General features: G+C 33.2%; 4 protein-coding genes across 4 annotated transcripts; 1 reads left to right on the top strand and 3 right to left on the bottom strand.

The window, feature by feature from the left end:
- Nucleotides 1-4,820: 4,820 nt before the first annotated feature.
- Nucleotides 4,821-11,045, bottom strand: LOC106709232 (ubiquitin carboxyl-terminal hydrolase 3). The gene is made up of 10 exons (XM_014500988.2): nucleotides 10,821-11,045; nucleotides 9,795-9,939; nucleotides 9,317-9,647; nucleotides 8,603-8,950; nucleotides 8,024-8,172; nucleotides 7,551-7,650; nucleotides 7,020-7,151; nucleotides 6,429-6,571; nucleotides 5,935-6,060; nucleotides 4,821-5,415 (listed from the first exon to the last, which is right to left on the bottom strand). Exons 1-10 carry the CDS (start codon nucleotides 10,909-10,911, stop codon nucleotides 5,250-5,252), a joined length of 1,731 nt encoding a protein of 576 aa, XP_014356474.2. The 5' UTR covers nucleotides 10,912-11,045; the 3' UTR covers nucleotides 4,821-5,249.
- An 837-nt stretch (nucleotides 11,046-11,882) lies between these two features.
- On the bottom strand, nucleotides 11,883-13,615 carry LOC106709233 (40S ribosomal protein S17). Its single transcript, XM_014500989.2, has 3 exons — nucleotides 13,530-13,615; nucleotides 13,251-13,402; nucleotides 11,883-12,155 (listed from the first exon to the last, which is right to left on the bottom strand). Exons 1-3 carry the CDS (start codon nucleotides 13,530-13,532, stop codon nucleotides 11,909-11,911), a joined length of 402 nt encoding a protein of 133 aa, XP_014356475.1. The 5' UTR covers nucleotides 13,533-13,615; the 3' UTR covers nucleotides 11,883-11,908.
- Nucleotides 13,616-14,329: 714 nt separating this feature from the next.
- Nucleotides 14,330-18,758, top strand: LOC106709184 (46 kDa FK506-binding nuclear protein). The gene is made up of 8 exons (XM_014500896.2): nucleotides 14,330-14,365; nucleotides 14,766-14,993; nucleotides 15,235-15,413; nucleotides 15,644-15,795; nucleotides 16,134-16,362; nucleotides 16,653-16,820; nucleotides 17,259-17,431; nucleotides 17,906-18,758. The coding sequence occupies exons 1-8, from the start codon at nucleotides 14,356-14,358 to the stop codon at nucleotides 17,985-17,987; spliced, it is 1,221 nt and encodes a 406-aa protein (XP_014356382.2). The 5' UTR covers nucleotides 14,330-14,355; the 3' UTR covers nucleotides 17,988-18,758.
- Nucleotides 18,759-20,698: 1,940 nt separating this feature from the next.
- On the bottom strand, nucleotides 20,699-21,177 carry LOC106709214 (UPF0729 protein AAEL015238). The gene has a single exon (XM_014500961.2). The coding sequence runs from the start codon at nucleotides 21,005-21,007 to the stop codon at nucleotides 20,741-20,743; it is 267 nt and encodes an 88-aa protein (XP_014356447.2). The 5' UTR covers nucleotides 21,008-21,177; the 3' UTR covers nucleotides 20,699-20,740.
- Nucleotides 21,178-22,089: the final 912 nt, after the last annotated feature.

Below are 22,089 nucleotides of genomic sequence, written 5' to 3'. Positions count from 1 at the left end.
TTCTTTGTCCAGATATTTTTTTTTACCCATCGTCTTATGTCTTGTATTATACGTATTGTCCATTAAAACAAAGCGTGAAAAACTGTGACAGAACGGTGTTGTCTGCAATATATTTATTAAACGCTAGGTAACATTATTTGGACGCCTCTAATGGAGTAAGTGCTCCGACAAATGGCCTGCGCCGCGCTTTTAATACAATTTAACTTCCCTTTGTGACTGAGAATTGGCGCAATCAATCCATTTACACTTTGTTGTCGCCAACAGGCAGCGCCTACGTAGTGCGGGGCTTTTAGCAAAATTGTTCCCTTTTTATTATACCACTATCTGTTACTTTATAGAATGAACTTTAGGAAGCCATGCTGATGATTTTATTTGACAATGTTGGTTTTATTAATTATTACATATGTTTGATTAACTCTTATCAATATTTTCTGTTGCACAAGACAAGATTGATTGCCTAGTTTTTTTTTTTTTACTTTAATAATTACTTGTGACCTCTTTGTTGAACAGAAAAGCGATTTCAAAATGACATGACTTTTGACAGTTATTGACATTTGAGTAATGTTTTTATACATTGTGTAAGAGGATTATTATTTAAAAAAATATATAAAAATATGAAGAAAACGTACGTGCCAAAAATCGATCGCAACATTTACGTCGACAACTGTAAGTAGCTGCAAGATTTTTTATTTCTATGTAAAAATGCTTAAATTTTACATAGAAATAAAAAATCTTTCCCTGTGTTTCTTAAAGAAAACCTGGGACATGTTTTATTTGAAATTTTCAGCGGTGGGACAAACAGTCGTCATTGCTCCTTTTGAAAGCCAACCTAGAGGTCACATTTAGATTTTTCAGGTCTTAAATAAACTCACCCACATGTTAAAAGATTTCCAAACACTTATCTTATAAGGAAAGGAAGTGGATTTGACGGAGGAGGAGACGCATAAGGGGAAATATTATCTTTCTGTGCGTCCCCGTCCTCCGTCGAATAAAGGTAGGCAACACATTTGCAATTGCAGATGTCTATGGGCAGCCATCGCTTCGCCATTTCGGCGAATTCAGATTACCGCTTGCTCTTTTGCCATCTTATAATATTAAAAAAAGAACAAAGAATTAATAATTAAAGATTGTTTCAGATTTTTCAAGCTCAATGATACCATTTCAAAGCACCTTTGAACAGCAATCTAGTTTAAAAATTATCGAATTAGACGATTCAAATACAACAGATTCTGATGAATATGCAAATTACGATCAGAAACATGCCTGGTGTTACGTTGATAAGGAACGATTAGCAAAACAAAACGAATCTAAGTACAAAGTTAACACAAAAGCGAGAGCAAAACGACGAATGATGAACAGAGTATCTCCTGAAATTGTTAACAAAACTATTGATTATTTAACATATGAAGAAAATGATTCAGTTGAAGCAGAAAATAGTAACCCAAGTAGTGATTTATATAATGAAGTAACTGCAAAAAGGATACCAAATAATCCATTAAACTGTTTCACAATAATTAATAACGACCTGGCTGATTCTGATCCAACTACATCAGATAATGAAGAATGTATGAAAATTATAGAATGTGGAGACGTAGTACTTGAAGGTGATTACAAAAAACGTATCTTTTCTAATGAAAGGAATTATAACAGAAATATTGACAGCAAACGGACTATATGGATTTATTCATTTAAAAATAGAAATTTACTAAACGAAGAATCAGAAAACGTATCTACTGAAGACAGTACTTCTTCCTCGTCTTTTGAAAATAATATTGATTATAAAGAAAGAATAGCAACACCGATACCATCTTTTATACCGAGATTAAATTTTTACGTAGCGGCAACACTGCCACCGGTAACAGAAGTAACAGAACCTTTACCACCACATAATATAGATAAGACAGAAACATTGGTTTCTAAATTGGAAATAACTTCTCAATCCTTAGAACAAACAGGTCCAGTTTTACGTACCGCTGTTCCTTCACAAAACATTATAAATTGGATGGCTTTATCGCCAAGAGAACGTAGAAGAAAAATTAAAACTAATCTAACAGAACATGTCATAGAAAATGAGTGTGAAAATAATAATATTGAGTCAAATAAACACACAGAAAACAATGTACCCCTCAATATAGATAGAGACTTAACATACGTTATTCCTAAAAGAAACGATGTTGAAGACAACGAAATAACATCAGTTAAAAGTAACGACCAATTGGATGACAATACGATAGATGAAAAAGGAGATCACAGCAAAATCAGCCAATTAAAAAAACCGCAAATTTTATTAAAAACAATATCTCCGAACAATATTACTGACACCATTGAAAAACTTAACGAAGATGAATGGATTGGTGGTAAAAATGAATACGAAGACAAAGGTCTTCATATAGATGAGAAAAACATTGAGGAAATCGAGAAACCTGTAAATTTTATAAGATGCGCAGGTGATAGACTGTTAAATAAAAATATGACATTGTTAAAACCAGTTGAATGGGCGGAATACTTACCAATAACTGAGAGCATGCCATCTCTCCATCTCTCACTTCCATCTGATATAAACGATGAGAGAAAATCATGGTTCAAATACATCATAAAATATTTTCAATGCTGTAAAATATGTAAATAAGTAAATAAAACAAAACCTTTTATATTGGTGAATTTATTAAATTCAATCACAAATTTCCAATTAATGGAGTACTTACATAAAAAAAACCTGTTATTAATTAAGGTACTTTGTAAAGAGAGAAAAAAATCACGACACAAATTCAAACATCCTATATACACATGTTCATACTATCACAAAGTTTGCCAACATACTGTATAGGTAAAATATGTTTTAATGGAATATGAATATGCAGCAACATATATGTTACATGAAACATTCCTTCAATACATAATTTTAAACATATACATATATAAATAGACGAATTAATTTAGCATATAACTGTATGTAGAAGTAAATTACTATAAGACCGTCAGTGTTAACATCTATTACTTATTTTATTTTCCTTACGTTTTAAATTGAATAGATTTTATTTTCTATCTGGCAACTTTAAATGCGTCTATTTGTAGCCATTTAGTTGCTAACATTATTGAATTAGAGATTATATATTTACGATGTAATTTTAATTTTTACGTAGAAATGCAATAATTAATCGACTATTTAAATGAGTATTAATATATAAAACAACAAAGTTATCCGACCCGGTGGCCATAAGTTAAATTTTGACAGCCCACTAACGCCCCCCTTACAATGTCCCATTGACACAAGATCCTTCATATTGTAACTGTCTCATATTTTTTAATGTAATTTTCTATGCTCATATAGGTTCTATATATTGGAACGAAGTTCCTTATCGCGCGTTGTGAAAGGGGGCTAGACGGAAAAAATTCTTACGAAAAGTTGTCACGACACTTTTTGCTATAGTAAGTATGTTAACGACGAATGAGCGCTACTTCACCATGGCAACGACGTGACAATATATAACGAAAATTCATAGAAACAAAATGTACTTCTTGTGAAGACTTAAGTTTTTTATTCATAGAATAAACATTGGTTCCTTCACTAATTAATCGAAAGGAACTTCGTTCCATCCGGGTGTCCCTTGACACCCCTCAAGTTTTTTTTTTTAACAGAACTATCTACGACAGTAGCTCCTCTCACCGGTTCAGATATCCTTGTATCACTATAGCATACTATATTTGTGTCAGATTTCGCACTACGAATGATTAAATTCAATTTTACTTATATACATTTAATATTTTGAAGCTAGTTTCATATATATTCCTATATAATTTTAATGAAATATGCAGCTGGAGTCCTTAAATACATATTAAAAATGAATCTCGAAAATTTTATGTTTGTGATACATTTAAATACTTAGAGAAAAATGATTAAATGACAAATACAAAATTGAGGCCAGCTCAAAATTAGGAATGCAGTTGTAAAAAAAAACTGTTATATTTTCTACATAAAAATCTTACATTGTAAAAAAATACTAGTGTAGAAAATCTATCCGTTGACAAAAATGATAAGTCTCCACTATCAGACAACTGTAGTACAATATTTCTATCCTTATTCCGTTTGAACAGACAGAGACGGCAATGTTCCAACTTAGATGACAGATGACACTTGAAATTATAATTTAAAAATTCATTGCATAAAAATAATAGCTGCACGCTTCAAAGTATCAAAAAAAATGTAAAAAACCAATTTAATTTCATTAACCATTTATTTTGACAGAAAGTGTATTTAGTATTATTTCATACCAACAAAAAAATAACTCAAATATTGAGATTATTAACTGATATGTAAAAACTAATTGTTTGCTTCATAATGACTATGTTTGAAGTGACAATACATACAGTGGGTTCTCACTGACGAACCCCAAATGCCATCATTCACTTTGAAGATGAAAAAAAAAACAGAAATAACTTATTTTTGTACTGGTATTTCCTGAGTCACCTACTGTTAAAAGGTTAAATAAAAGTATAGTCTAACCAAGAATGTAAACATCCTAGACTGGTTGGTGCTTCACTTTGTTAAGACTGCAAAGAAATTAGTTCCACATTTTGCCACGATTTCACTAGGTTTATTATATTCTTGGTTACGCTATTATGGTTTAAAATTTACTAAAACAGGACTTTATTCGGTTTCATTGTATTTTATTTACTAAAAATGTTTTTAAAATAGGAAAACTGTTAAAATTATTTGTGACTGTTCATCTGTAGTAAATCATTTTATCCATCAAAATAGGTTTTTATCGAACGTAGTCAAATTTACCCTATTTGACTTATAAGTCAATCGTATATGGGTTGGTATTTACTTAAGAAATGACTTTAAATACAAATACATGCAGAAAATTCTTTGTAAGTAATCAATGATGGGTTGAAGTCAAAATTTGATATATGTCTACAGAAATACACAGTTTTACACTCATAGTTAAAAATAAAACTTTCAACATGAGTACGACATCTTCCTTGAAGCATTTACCTAGTGATTGTCAATTTCGTCAGTTTATAATCTCACTGGGTTTATATAAATGACATAACAATTTTGATGCTTGCATTCTTTTAAATCATATGAAGTTAGAATGTAAACCAAAAACGTTAATTTCAAAAAAGATTAAGTCAATTTTCAATCCAACTTTTCTTAGACGAATTATAAATAGCTGAAATTCACAATCAATAGGTAGATATACACAGATGAGATAAAAAAAGGTCTATGTTTATACCTGTGTGTGACGTCAGGAAGGTAGAGGTGGAAGTGCAAGTTCACGTCGTATGTAGAACAATATGTACGGTTTGCATGAAGAGACCGCGCTGGCGTCACTCGCACGTACAGTCTGATCGTTGAAATGAAACCATTGCTCCTCATTGATTGCGAATGCTGTGTAATGTCCTGATCCCGCACTGGATATAAACATATACAAATATAAATATCATATTATTCTATTTGAGAACTATTAAATCACTAGCTGTCGCCCTCGACTTTGTTCGCGTGGAATTTAAAAAAAAAAATTAGTAGCGTATATGTTCTTACAGACTATGTTCTACATCTGTGCCAACTTTCATCGAGATCCGTTTAGCGCAGTGTTTCCCAAAGTGGGCGATAACGCCCACTTTTGGGCGTTTGAAACCTAAGAGGGGGCGATAAGGGGCCCAAAAATGGGGGGCATTGAAATTAATTAAAGTAATGAAATTGTGGTTTTATGGTGTTGGGGGTCTATGGTGTAGGGGTTTTATGGTGTTGGGGATCCATGATGCTAGGGTGTTTGTAGAGTTGGTGTGTAGGGGGTGTGTAGGGGGTGTGTAGGGGGTGTGTAGGGGGTGTGTAGGGGGTGTGTAGGGGGTGTGTAGGGGGTGTGTAGGGGGTGTGTAGGGGGTGTGTAGGGGGTGTGTAGGTGGTGTAGGTGGTGTGCATGCACTGACCCTGAGCCGTGGTGCACGATGACTGCGGCGAGGTCGTAGAGATGGTCGCGGGGCGGAGCGCCGGGCACGAAGCGCGACATGTCGAGGGCGCGCAGCGGGAACGATATGCTCGTGTCCACTTTTGTCCTGAACATCAAAAACTTTCATTAGAACCAACATAGTTTCAATAAAAACAATATTACTAAGAAACGTAGATATTATTTTCCATAAACAACCATTAATTCTTTAAGGACACAGAGTAATAAAGTCAAAATTAATGTCTCTTGATAATTAACGTACTAAGTTTTTGCTTCATCTTACTAATATTATAAATACGAATGTTTAGATGGATGTTTATTTGAAGGTATCTCCGGAACAGCTCAACGGATCTCGATGAAATTTGGCATACATGTAGAACATAATCTGAAAGAACACATAGGCTAGTAATTTAGCTTCTTAATTCGATGCGAGAGAAGTCGCGGGCGATACCTAGTGTGTAACAAAGACAATGTTACCTGAAATAATTATGCCATCGGAACCTCTTGAGATGTAGACAGAGGACATTGGGCAGACGGCGGATCCAGAACTGCTTGGTGGACTTCTGCTTGCACTTGCAGCTGCTGCAGTAGTACCTCTCAGTGTCCGCCAGCTCCTCCACCTGCAGGTAACAACCATAGCTCAGCGGTTAAAATATCTCTCATCAAACAGTACTATATTTGAATCTGTTATAATATATCGTGGATTATTTTCTTTCATAAGATAAATTTTTAAAAGAGTATTTAGTAAATATGTCCTTACTAGCTGTTGCCCGCGACCTTGTCCGCGCGGAATTAAAAAAAAACATAATAAGTAGCCTATGTGTTTTTCTAGACTATGTTCTACATCTGTGCCAAATATAATTCGAGATTCATTGAGCCGTTCTATACATACATTCAAACATCCATCCATCCATTCAAACATTCAAGGACAAATTGATACAAAATGTACTATGAATTGAAATAAAAAATACTTCCCTATTAAAAATGTATGTAGATAGTAGCGTTAAAACATTACAATCTAGTTTAAATAACAAAAAATCTGATAAATAGGAAAGAAAAAGACATCACCTGTACAAAACTCGCCAAGCATTCAGTCAATGAGACGGGGGCATCATGGCGGCCCGCGTCAGGCAGCTCCAGAGATAAATCCAGGAACGGATCAAACTTCTTGCTCTCAGTACCGCAGGCGAGGCAACGTACCTGGATGTTAAATTAATAAAGTATAATATAATAATTATGTAATATATTTATTTATTGATTACTTATAAAACAAATAACACCACAGACTAAGCCGTTCTAAAGATACCTTCAAACATCCAAACATACACATCTTATTCTTATCTATCTATATATATAAAAGAAAGTCGTGTTAGTTACACTATTTATAACTCAAGAACGGCTGAATCAATTTGACTGAAAATTGGTGGGCAGGTAGCTTAGAACCAGAAAACGGACATAGGATAATTTTTACCCCGTTTTCTATTTTTTATTCCGCGCGGACGGAGTCGCGGGTAAAAATTAATTTATAATATTAGTAAGTTTAATGTACTGATGTAAAATGTGCGAAAAGACATAAAGTTTGAATATAAGTATACTGACTTCACTCTGCAGTGTGCCTCCGAAGACTGCGGTGACAATGGAGGCAGCTGGAGAGCGCTCCGCACGCTCCGGCACCAGCTGCTGCAGCTCCGTGTGCAGTCTGCAATGTAAACATTATCTTACTATAAAAATGCGACAGTTTTGGATGGATGGATGGATAAATGTTTATTGGAAAATATCTCCGGAACGGCTCAACAGATATTGATAAAATTTGGCATGTAGAATATAGTCTGGAAGAAAACATTAGCTACTTATCAAGTTTTTTTTATTTTGTGCGGAAGCAGTCGCGGGCGATAGCTAGTTATTCATATATATTATACTATTATTGCATAAGGAATCGAATATCAATAAAAGCATTCAGAAAAAACAATCAACTAGATCTGTATGTGAAAAATATATTGCAGGTTAACTTTAAATTCAAGTTAAATCATTAATCTTTAAGCATTGCCGTAGATAAAATTACAAAATACTACCTATCCAGCATATATCTCAGGAACTCGTGTGCATCTTGCTGCTGGTAGCCCCGGAACCTGGGCACCACCTTCCAGATGACGAGGAACAGGCATTCCGGAGATATCGCACCTTTTGAACCACATCCACCCGTGTTCAAGTTTATCAACACCTGGAATATATCACAGAATATATCACACTTGAAAGATACTTAAAAGGTATAAAAAATGGCCATAACACTATTTGATATGGTGATATAAAATGTTGCAAGTTTATAAAAAGTTAAAGATAAAACATATTATAGAAATAAAACTGAAAAAAGTAGATGTTCAGTAATTTTTAAATTAATTAAAAAAGTAAAAGTAAAACCTTAATACAGTCAAACCTGGGTAAATGAGAAGCCCCTATATGCCAGTCATTGTCAGGTCTACAGACAGTCTAGGGTTAGAGTGAAACCTTGGACTCTTAATTATCTAGATTCACCTATATTCACATTTATTTATCAAATAATTTTCTGCATCTCAGTTTTTTATTGGAGTTTAAATGTATGAGCAAGCTTAATAATCACATATTAAAAATTTAAATAAAAAAAAACTACTTACTTTCCTCAATTCTTCAGCCATGATCACATCATGCATCTCTTGCCGTGTATAACTTCTGGAATGGTACACTTTCCTGCCGTTAGTTTTCATCTCTAAAGATGGTAGTTGACTGAAATAGCAGCTAAACTCTTGTATATTGTTCAAACTTTGTAACACAGCATTCATAAAACATGTGTTCCCTAGATTTTTTAAGCCGAGTATTTTCTTTTCTCGCTGTGTCTTTCCATTACAGGGTGACAACTTTTTCTCTTTAGCTTTGTGCTGATTTGTTTCTATGGAACTGCTATCTTCCGAATGAGATCGTTTACGAGATCGTAACCTTAAACTTCGTACGGGTTCTTCCGTATTCTGTAAAATTGCAAAATTATCACATGAATAAACAATTTTCAAAACAGTTTATTTTAAATAAATATTATCAGATAATTATAAAAAATTTAATTTACTAATATTTCTTGTCACATTCCAAATAAGCTCTAGGCTTGTGCAAGGAATGGTTTACTATAATAGTCGAATAGTGGGATTAGAAGACTCAACCACTTGACTAGAAATCCGTACTCTTAACCAATAGGCTATTAGCGCGGTTTACATATTTTAAATTACGCCAAATAATTAGTTTTTCCAAAAAGAATAACAATATATATTTTTACAGATGTTTCGTCAATAGAAACTCAGTTTTAACTAGAATATTCGAATGTAACAGAACAAAACATTTACCTTCGTAGGCTTTATTGGTTTATCATAAATATCCCGTATGCTTTCATGTGGAGTGCTAGTAACCCCAGTACTTTCACTAACTATTTCACTTCCACTGCTAGAGGGTGTAACATCCGATATCCTATTCTCTCTGCTATCTATTGACAATGTTGTATCATTTATAATACTGTCGAATAAACGACTGTTCAATTCGTCTCTGTCTTCGTTTTGTTCTTTACTTGGCTCACCATTATCATCTCTATCATGTCTACCGGAATGCATCAAACTTTGCCTTAATTCCGATATGATTTCATTGTCCATATCATTGCTTACATAATCGTCACATTTATAGCTGAAACAATACGAATAAAGTCTTTTAAAGTCTCATTTTTTTAATTACATTTTAAAGATACACTCAAATTTTAATTTGACAAAAGATCCTAGTATAAAGGTAGTAAGAGGCACAATTTTTTATAAATATTATATTAAAATGTTTTACCAGTATACTGAATATGCATCGCAGCTCATGCATAAGTGGTGATCGGCAGTCTCTGCATGGGATTGTGCATGGCCTTTTATGTAGCGACCACAATTGACAACCCCACACTGCAGACACAGCCAATTTTGCTCCGGTGTTGTACATTCTGAAATGTTAAATTGTACAGGTTGACCCAATTGGCTTATGAAGTTTCAATCACATAACAAATAACTGAAGTGAATTGTAAATTTTAGATTTTAAATGTGAGACATCTGTTACTTTATCCAGGAATCTAAAAATAGATTTGTAGGGCATAGGTATAAAAATGATGGTGTTTGTTAAAGTTGTTTTATGTCTATAGCATAACTTGTTATATTTGATTTTTTATTCGCATCTATAGATACAGTTGAACCTGTATAAACTAGAGTTCAAGGGACCGCGAGTTTTTTCTATTACTCGAGTTTCTCGCTTTTCCAGGTTCAACTGTATATACAACGCAATATTATGAATATGTATAGCTGTGCATTAGCAAATATCTATCGAATACATCTTATGATAAGAATTGTATATAAACCGATTGCAAATTTTACATACTCCGCTGATATCATAGATTAGGTTAACGACGCAAAATAAATTTATGCTAGCAGCGATCGAGTAAATGTTTTGCCTAGTGAGTCATTTAGAAGCCGTTTTTCGCGCATAATAAGTTTATTTCGAGTATAATTTAAAAGTATAGGTATATTTAAAAAAAAAATTGAGATGTTATTTTCGAGAAAGAATATATTGTGTCGTGAGTCTGATATTTGATCATCTAGAAGTAATTGGCATTCATTTTATTTAATGCGCAAGGCGATAGCTTGGCACGTCATTCGCGGTCACCCATGCCGCCTCCCCTCCCCCACTCCGAACAGCTGATTATTTTAAGTTCACTGTATTGATTTTTTAATCTAACCTCCCATATTGCACATAGCTTAACATAGTACAATAACTAACGGAATTTAAGCGTATTTAATACAGTCTATTTTAAAAATCAATTAAGCATTTTACCTGAACATTTGAAGTTCTTTGTGATAGTGCCGTCCTGAAAGATGGAATTCTTATCCACTTTGACGTTATCTAATAAATGCGTACATTCCATTATTCATAATAAAATAAATCTTATAAAATCTAAATAAAAGCCGATTTTTAATTCATAGAAATATAGAAAAACTACAAACTCCGCTTTGCGCAGCCACTTAGGCTTCGGAAACGAACGAGATCGACATACATATTATCACGCCACATTTTATATGTTGGTACGCGACGAGCAGGCAACACCCACAAACATTACAATTAACACGTTCGGATACACGCACCAAAATTAAATTTATACATTATACTCAATGTCACACACGTTCAGTTCTCTTTTATATCAGAAGGATTTGTTTGCAAAATTATATTTTTATTTTACACCAATTTCGTCTTAATCTAATATATAAAATTCTCGTGTCACGGGGTTCGAACTCCTCCGAAACGGCTTGACCGATTCTCATGAAATTTTGTGAGCATATTCAGTAGGTCTGAGAATCGGCCAACATCTATTTTTCATAACCCGCCCTCATTTAGTTTTTTTTAACTGCGCGCGGGTGGAGTCGCGGGCGACAGCTAGTATTATATAGATGACACTTCGCTTCGTTTCTTGAAATATCGAAATTAATTCAAATACCTTACTTTCCCAAAATATACGTTATATATACTATGACTATTATTTAAATGTTTAACAATTAATAGTCATAGCATTAATGCTTTTGACATTTACCTTTTCATTACAATTTTGAAAAAAAAAAATACACTATTGCATCCGTTACTTACTAAACACTTTAAAAATTAAGCCATAATAATAATACATTAAAGTATTGAGTAATACTTTTTCTAAATACGTCAGGCCAGTAACCAGGTGATGAAAAGTAAACATGTTACTGTACTATTCAAGTCAATTCCAAAACGTAGGGTAGAAACAGGTAATAGCATACATAGACAGAAATTTTAACAGTAGTCAACCGTTCTACCATGTTTTACCTAAATTTAGTATAAATTGTAGAACCAGGTTGTAAGGAAATAAACACAAAGAATTTTAATATTATATTTTATTCTCCTTAATTACGTCTGCCACCATAGCCTCCTTGAGTAGCAGGCTGGGTCAACTGAAGACCATTAATGTTGTTAAAGTCCAGCATCTTCAACATGTCCTTGGTGTCTGGGTCAACCTCAATGATGTCATGTTCAAGTGCAGAAACTTCTGGAACATAGTTATCACGTCTCTCACGCTCCTCTTCTTGCAGTTTGATAGAAATACCACGTACTTGTGAGTGCCTCAGACGTCTCATCAAGTGAGTAGCAAATCTGCAACAATAATAACAAAAATAAATGTATAAATTTGTGATTCCACATTCAATTTTCTCTTTATAATACACACTTTACAAATTAACTTTAGTTCATAAGAAACTGGATTCTTATGAACTAAAGGCTCCAGATATTTTACTTGACCAATTGTGGTAAGCATCCTCTTTTTTATGAATGCCTAGTTTACAGTAGGACACCAGTACTTAAAATTAGAATTGGCATAAAACTGTCATAAACACTAACTGGCACCAGTGAGCCCATAAAGTTCATATCAAGCAAACCATACTCTCCTGGAATAACTTAAACCAGGCATTATGTTATTAAATACCATGAAAGTTTAAAAAAGGAGAAGTATGATTGGGATAACTCAATGCATGCATAACTCAACAAAAATTTATGACTTGCAGATCAGCACACATGTGTGAAGCAGATCAGTGAACCAGCTCACACCTCAGCTCAATTTACACCTGCATAGAGTTTGCATTTGCATTTTATGTTGCAAATTGCTAGTCACTAGGCAACTTGCAGCCTGTTGACTCACATAACAATAGTAGGTCACCATGAGCTGTGAGTTGTCAATTAAGCTGTCAAACAACAGCTCAAAGGATCAAGTATATTTGAGCTGAACTTTCAACTAGTTCAGAACTGATTTACACATGGCTGCTTTGAAGAAGACCAAGCTCTTTGCAAATTTGTGTATTACCAATCCGCTTGAAATATACTACGCTTGAAGTATATGCTTAAATTTTACTTGAAATATATTTTAGTAGATTGCATATTTATAGTTCACAGATAAAATTCATATTTTATTGTTTTTCTCTTTGTGCCACTTAAATTTTAACTGACTAATAAATACACGCCAAACTCTTTTAACATAAATTAATCAATGTAAATAAATATATTAATTTTGTAGTTCAATTGTGATGATTTTTCGTAATCCCTAGTTTAGTAATAAATTTTGGCAATAAAAATATTTTCACATTATAAATATAGGAGTGTATGTCTAATAATTTCAAAATTCAGAGTTTGTATATAAGATAAATACTATTAAATTTTGGTAGGTTAGACAGTCTAAATAATCGTCAAAGAACTTACCCGGCAATTTTATTACGAAGAGGCTTAGTTGGAATAATAGCAATTTCTTCGCATATCCTCTTGTTTGTGTCAAAATCAAGAGTTAATCTTGTGTAGTATTTTTCAATAATAATTTTCGCTGCCTTCTTGACGGTCTTAGTCCTGACACGACCCTGTAAGTTACAAATACTTGTATTTCACTATTTCTTCCACAACTATGTAATAAACTGGCGTAAATTAAAACTAAAAGAATCTGTGATTGAAATAGTATTTCAGGATTTATCAATTTCTAAAATTTACCATGGTGAAAACACAGCAATCTTCACTTGACAGTAAACAGAAAAGAGCAAAAACTCAACGGACATAGACTAGTGTCAGACTAAACCAAAGACAATAGAATTTCTTTAGCTTTATACAGATTATAAAAGTCAATTAAGTACAGATTTCATTATTTCGAAAAAACGAATGAAACATCGCGATTGAAATCCATATCACAAAGTGTTTTTTTTTTTGTTAGAAATACATATTTCTATTTACACGATGCCAAAATAAAGATTGAAAAGTTTACTTGCCCTACTGTTTATTTCCAACTATATACAAAACAAAAGTGCGTATATCGTCGTATATCTTGCCGTTTTTTAGGCCCTTAGCACAGTGCTTTATTTTGAGCGATGGACTAATGGATCTAAAGTAATTTTGAGCGTTCTCAGCTTGAGGTCGGCCAACTCCAAGATTTAACGAGGCGTTAAAAAAAGCGCCAGTTAATCGCGTAACGTTTAATTATAAAAACGAACAAACACTTTTATCAAATAAAAATTTCTCATGTTTATTTTTGAAACACGTTTCCATTTTCTTACAAAGATATTTTCTTTTGCAAAGTATTTGAGAGCATCGATATTAAGTTTTTTTTTTTTAGACAATCGAAGAATCGATAAAATAGACCATCGACACCGCGTCTCTTCAACATTTCCAATTTCTCTCATTCGTTAATTTTACCGCCTTGTCTGAGATCCGTGTGAGCGGCTTACTCAGTGTGAATTTTTATAGTTAATTGTGATCCGCCTGATATTAAATATTACTATAAGTTTACTAAATATTGACTAAGTCTTTATAAATAACTATCAGAATGTTTTGGGGTAAGTTTCGCAATTAGCCGGCCGCATTTTGTCACCACGTGTTACGGTGGTATATTTCATGTTTTCTGCATTTTTACATTTTGGTGGACCTTTAAAAGATCATGGAAGTAATCATAATAGTTCTATACATCTATTTTTGGTAGTGTTTTTCTATATTCATGGAGAAATATACCTCTAAAGTGTATATAATGTGTCATCTAGTCTCCCGGGTAGCATGCACGCGTTCTTACTTTTTAAACAGAAATTTCAAAATAACTATAATCATGATTCGCAAACCGAAGTATGTTTAATTACAATAGAAACTTACGAATATTTAAAATCCATCTTGGACACATTTTATTACTCAATGAATTGAAATTTGTGATGAAATTGTCACCTACAGTACCAACTTCTTTTTCAGGACTTATTATGGAACCGAACAAACGGTACACCCAAGTGGTGGAAAAGCCGTTCCACATTTCGCAAGCGGCGATGGATATTTCGACCGGTGATAATGACCCATGCCAAGTTATGGTGGTGGTTGATGGCAAAAACTTCCTCGTATGCACACTACAGAAAAACAAGTGCATACAAGTACCATTAGACCTGTATTTCAAGATGGGAGACTCTGTTGCATTTTTAACTAATGGTAAGTAATCATTGTATAATTTTTTTTTTTTGTATTAAGGTCTTATAGGGAAATATAAGGAATTTTCATACGGCCCTTACAGAGTTTTCAAACTCAAGTGACAAAAGTCTATTAAATATATCATAAAATAAGTAACTATTTTATTTTACCATAAAATTACATGTGTTCTGTTAAATAAAGTTTATGTTATCAAGGATTGAACTATAGAGAATCAAAAATGTGATATTAATAAATTTTTTAGGTAAATGTAATGTCCACCTGACTGGATACTTGGACCCTGAGTATGAGGAGGAGCAGTCTGATGAAGAGGAGGAAGCGGAGTCAGAGGAAGAGGAGGAAGCACCAGCACCTGTGTCTTCTAAGAATAAGAGGAAGCAACTAGATAGCAGCACAGAATCTTCCAGCAATAAGAAGGCTAAAGTAAGTTGTGCTGTATTTGGTATATTTTTTTAAATATTTTGAAATGACAGTTTAACAGTGACAATATCTTTAAGCATATGTGCATGTATTGTTATAGTTCATGTTTCCTATTGATTGTGGTTTGGAAAACCAAAGATTTTATAAATTTACTTTGTATGAGTTTACAAGTTATTCATTATTATGCAACTCAGACCCATTGAAAGTATATAAATCTCTTTTATATTTCACAGAAAGAGAAGAAAGGAAAAAAAGCGGCTGAGGAAAGCTCAGACTCCGATGACGAGGAGGAGGATGATCTGCAGAAATTCCTGGATGGAGAAATAGATACAGATGATAATGATGAATCATTCAAAGTGAATACATCTGCGGAAGCTGATGACAGGTATATATATTTACTAGCGACTCCATCCGAGCGGCATTAAAAAAAACTAATTAATAAGTAGCTTATTTGGTTTTTTTGATAATGAAATTGCTTGTGTGAAAGACAAGCTTCAATGTAATTGTATTTATAAAAAAATGTATTTAAATTCTTGTTATGTGTGTCTTGTTTACATTATTTCAGTCCAGCGCTGATTTAGATCACTGGACTGGAAAGGGTAAACCAAGCATAAGTATTGATTTCGTAAAATAATAGTTTAAGGATATTGCTTATATCTTTGTCTTAAGCCATTAATCAACAAAACTTCGTTAACAAATAAATTAAATGCTTTTGTTTATCAGTGAGGAAGATTCTGATGAAGAGGAAGAAGAAGAAGAGGAGGAGGAAGACGACGATGATGAAGAGGAGAATGATAAAGGCGAGAGTTCTGAGGCGGACACCACTCTCGATACAAGCAAGGACGAAGCTAAAGTGGATATGTCTAAGTTGACCAAAAGTCAGAGGAAACGGCTGAGGAAGAAGATGCAACAAGGCAAGACGCCGCAAGTGAATGGTGTCGAGAAACCTAAGGTGAATGTTTAAAATTTTACAAGGTGTTGGTGTTTTTTTTATTAAAAAATCCTATTAAATATTAAATAATAATCTATGACAGCATCCAATATTTTTATTTTTAAATATGAGATATCGGCTAAGTTAATTTAATTAGACATTGAGTTATTTAGGTTTATAGAGTAAACTTGAAAACTTGAAAAAATATTAATTTTCTACAAAAAAAAACTTGGAAATTTGCAAATATTTAAGTATCCATTCTTTAAAGTAGTTTATTTTTATAATTATAATAAATATTTATATATTAAAAGGAAAAGCCAGAAGCACCACAAAAAGCTGAGAAGAAAAAGGCCGAACCAAAAAAGGAAGAGGATAAAGCTGGGGATAAGAAAGAAAAGAAAACTTTGAGCGGTGGAGTGGCCATTGAAGATCTTAAAGTTGGCACAGGACCTGTCGCCAAGCCTGGCAAAGTTGTTACGGTAAGAGTTTAGATCTTTACAATTAAATACATTTCCACACATAAATATTTAGGTCCTGGGTTCGAATCCCGTCATGTAACAATGTGTTTTTCGATTTACATATGTACATTTATCAGACATTCTTACGATGAAGGAAAACATTGTGATGCTGCACATATCTGAGAAGAAATTCAAAGATATTTTTGAAGTCATCCCGCACTGGGCAAGCATGGTTGACTATGGCCTCATCCCCTCACTTGGGGTAGGCTCCGAGCTCCTCAGTGGGGACGTATAGTGTGCTGCTGATGATGATGATAAATGTGTAATTTCATATATGTCACTAATTTTATGTAACTTTAGACAGAAACAAGTGAAAATGTTAAATAATTGTAGCAAATATGTTTGAATTTATAAATGTTTGCATAATTCCGCCATTTTCAATCATATATTTGAGTGTAGGTGTACTACGAGGGTCGGTTGAAGCAAAACAACAAGATGTTCGATAACTGCCTGAAGGGACCAGGCTTCAAGTTCCGTCTGGGAGCCAAGGAGGTGATCAAAGGCTGGGACGTGGGTGTAGCTGGGATGAAGGTCGGAGGCAAGAGGAAGATCATTTGCCCACCAGCGATGGCGTAAGTTACATATTTACGAGTATTGAACTGCTGAGGAAATTGTCATTTTATATCCTTTTTTTTCTGTTATTTTTCAAATAGCATGATTTTTTTAATTTATATCTTGTATAAAATTATTTAGGCTTTATCTTTCCAATCCCCATAATATTTTAGATATACAAAGAAATAAAGCAAACTATAAATATTGCTATGCTGAAGGCCTAATTTTAGTCCTCTTTCCCTTCCCCCATTTTCTTATAAGGAAAGGATGGGAAGGGGAAGTGGATTTGATGGAGGAGGAGATGCATAGGAAGGTTAAATATTCCTTTTTGTGCGTCTCCTTCGTCGATTGAGGGTAGGCAACGCATTTGCAATTGCGAATGTCTATGGGCAGAGGTCTCTTCGCTATTTCGGCGAATTCATGTGACCGCTAACTCGTTTGCCACCTTGTAATATAAAAAGAAAAATTGTCATATGTATATATTTTGTCTACAGGTATGGTGCCAACGGTTCTCTGCCAGTAATCCCACCAAATTCAACCCTCACATTTGAGGTTGAATTAAAAAATGTTAAATAAGTTTTCATTCATTATCCTAGTATTCCTCGATGAGGGTTTTTATGATTGATACGGATGTTTGTTTATGAATGCTGTGTGCATTTATATTGTGCCAATATGAAGTATCTACAAATAAAAAATATGGCAAACATTTGCTATTTGCAGATGCTTCATATTAATTAATTGATAAAATAATTTTGTAAGTCAATAATCTAAGTAATAATTAAGATGGACACTTATTGACCAATGTTTGATCAAATATTCCTATCACTAAAGTTACGGAAAACATTAATATATTTGTTTAATGTTCATTTAGTTCTAACGGTGAAAGAAAACTACCTATATCTGTGAAGAAATTCAAATGTGTGAAGTTAACTTATCCGCACTTAGCATGGTTTAACTACTTAGGGTAGGCTCCGATACCCTCAGTGGGGACTTATATTGAGCTGATGAGGTATTAGTTAACCAAAATCAACTATAAATAGAACATTTTATATGGTACATAATTTACTTAATATCTGTGAGAGGTAATTAAATGAGAGTTAAAATGTCTGGCTGTGATCAACCTAAGGGTAAAATTAAATTTTGTGTCATGTAAAAAGTTCAAGATATTTTCGTATACAATTCATCAGCAACCTCAAAAATCTAGATTTTTTCATATTACCATCACTAAAATATGACGAAAGATATAAAATCATGTGAAAATATTTGATCAAAAATAGGCCAAATAATCATACTAGTGGCCAACTAGAATAAAACTTAGGCAACTTTATTTACTTATCGAAATAAACATCAAGATAAAATTTTAATGTTGTTTTAAAACACTTTTTTTTATCTGATATCATTTAATTTTTAATTTTCTGTGCTTTAGTTATTGTAAGTTGACTTGAAACTGTAAAATAAACATTTGAACATACAACCAGTTGTTAATTTTCATTATAATGCAGGGTTCATTCAATTAAATTACTATTTTTCGAAAACCTTTTATATTTTATTTCCTTTTACATTATACTAAAGTAGCTGTCGCCCGCGACTCCGTCCGCGCGCAGTTAAAAAAAAACTTAATAGGGGTATGAAAAATAGATAGTAGCCGATTCTCAGACCTACTGAATACGCATATAAAATTTGGTAAAAATCGGTAAAGCCGTTTCGGAGGAGTATGGTAACTATGAAAAATAGATGTTGGCCGATTCTCAGACCTACTGAATATGCTCACAAAATTTCATGAGAATCGGTCAAGCCGTTTTGGAGGAGTACGGTGACGAAAACTATGACACGAGAATTTTATATATTAGATATTGTTTGGGGTTGTTTTTTATGAAGTCAGTTCTTTTTTATTTAATAACGAGCAGGCACAGAACCTTTGATCGTAAAGCTTTTTATTCTTAATTTTAATTTTTATCTATTTAGTATTTCTTCAGTAAATCAACACGCAGGTGTAGCAAAATGCCGTCTCCTCAAATAGAACATCCATCAGATATGTCACTATTTTCTCTTGTTAAGACGATCCTGTAAGCCCGCCGACGTAAATTCTTGCGCTATTTTCGCGTCCGCGAAATAATACCAGTCCCACTCACCCTGATGAAGGGCCCCCGAAGGGCTCGAAACTAGTCGGTGACGACACCGGAGAGATATACGTGAGTGTTTTAGCCGTTTCTATATAAGTTATTTATAATTTTGTTTGAAATTATTTTCTTTTGCTAGTTCATGTTGGAGATAATTTTTATTTTAATTTGACCCTCTTGTAAAAGACCACCGACCGTAGGGCCCTTGTGTTAGCTTTTATTATAGTTTGGTGGTCCAGGGACATATAGGTATAGGTCCTACAGTGGACTACATTTTTTCGTTTGGCGGGTTCCAGGAACTTAGATACGTTTTAAAACGAGGTGTGCGGAGTCAGCGGACCCGGCGCGACCAAGCCAAGCTTCACCGGCGCGGTGCAACCACGCGCAACACGACCACCGACATCTTCTTTGCTTATTTGGGTTACTAGCCGCCAACCCAGCTGTACCTCGCCATCTAGATAAGTCCGCACCCTAGGAGCCCTGACCACGTCATACTATTTACGTGTAACGTCAGTGTGACAGATCTACCAAGTAGGCGTTGGACCCGCACCTGTCTTAAGTTTTTTTTATGTATGTGACTCTTTGTCGTCCTTAAGACGTTCTTGTAAGAGTCTACCACCAACCACCATTATATATGTGACTCTTTGTCCTTCTAGGGACATGCTTGTAAGAGTCTCCCACCAACCAATGTTATATATGTGACTGTCCTTCTTAGGCCGATCCTGTATAGAAGATCCGAAGTTGTATAAAGTTTAAATCATCGAATATTTGTGGCCAGCTCAACAGATACACTACAAAATTGAAGGTCTGGTCTTAATTTGTGGACTTATAAGATGTGAGTCATTGCACCAAAGAGTACAATATATATATATATATAGGAACATTATTGTAGCATTGTACTGAACATGCTGACACTATCAGAAACTATTTCTTCATTAGCATAAATTGTTGCTATAAAAACACCATTTGTTTAAAAGATTTTTATTTGTAATAAAAGTTACAATAATTAATATTTAAATGCCCGTGTGGAATAATCATTGCACATAAGTTATCAGATATTATAAATACTAATATTATAAATAGTTATTTTCTATGTTGTCAAGATAATATACTAAAACATAGTTTTGCACTAGAGATTTATAATAATACTCATAGGATTTTTAAATAATTTGTTCTAGAATATTCTATTCATATTTTTCATTCATACGTTTAATCAGTTTTTATTCGATTATCGTGTCTATGTTGTAGAATATTCTCTTCTGTTGGTTCCGGCTCCGTGATTTCAGTTTTGTTCTTAACCTGTTTCTTTCCAAATGAACAGACTCCGCCTTCACAACTGAATGGGAAATCAGTTTTCACATTTCCATCAGCGTCTTTAACGGCCCAAGGATTCCAGAAACGTAAGACATAAGGCTGAATGAATTTGTGCCACAAAAACAACAGAACTGGAATGATAAAACACGGAACGCAAACCATGTTGGTATTGTTTTTAAGTTTTTTTTGGATTAAAATTTAATTTTATTCTATTCACAGGCCAGTTTACAGAAAAGATTGTGATGTTTTTTAATTTTTTTGTAGTCTTAATTTGTAGTACGTCAAAACGACAAATTTGACGTCTAAACAATCCATAGACAGAAACGTCAGAGTTTATGGTTGGAGCCTGGTATATAAAAGATAAAAAAAATATACCAGTAAAATATTTCATAATGTTTGAATTTCAAAACTTTTGATTAGTATTTTACGGGAAGGTTTTTAAATGAACCTATGGCAACCGCTCAAGTTATGTGTGAATTAGAGAAAATAAAATACTTTGCGTTAAAATATATATATTTGCTTTATTTTTTTCATATATTCTAGAAGACATGAGGTTAACTTGAGTAAATAAAATTTAGAAAGTTTTAAGATAGATCTATTATATATATTATAAATAATTATATATTTTCCACATTACATATATCAGTAAACTTCTATTATTTCAAATATTTATTTTATTTCTTAAAACGAAGAAAAATCATATAACCTTTATAATCTTTAAAATTTCATACAACAAAACGTTAACTTTAAACATAACATTTAAAAATAACTGTATATAACATCTAATACCCTGTTCAATTTAGTAATAGGAATAATATTCTAAAGCGTTGTTTAAAAAAAAATCTATAAGTACTTACAAGAGACAAATAAAATTTACTTAAAAATTAACAATTGGCAAAGATACTAAATCAAAGATTTCTTATTGCGAACATAGCTCCGATATTTTTTATTGAACAAACATAATTTAAATATTAAAAATTTTCAGTTATGACTTAATATAACGTTAGATTATTACTAAAATAAATAATTCGCGATCATTGAGCTCTTTTATTTTCTTGAGTCATTTCTCCCGAGTATATTTAGGTATACTGTAGATTTATGTTCAATTAACATAATATTTAAAAACAAAAATATTTCAACTACAATATAATTGTAACGCTTCCGATTCTTGCTATTTTTAGCCGACTTCAAAAAGAAGGAGGTTGTTTTTACAACCATTAACTAGTCTATGAAAATATAGTTTT

Source organism: Papilio machaon, chromosome 20 (assembly GCF_912999745.1).
Source record: "Papilio machaon chromosome 20, ilPapMach1.1, whole genome shotgun sequence".
In the NCBI taxonomy this organism is placed as follows: Eukaryota; Metazoa; Arthropoda; class Insecta; order Lepidoptera; family Papilionidae; genus Papilio; species Papilio machaon.
This window is presented reverse-complemented; position numbering and strand designations above follow the sequence as displayed.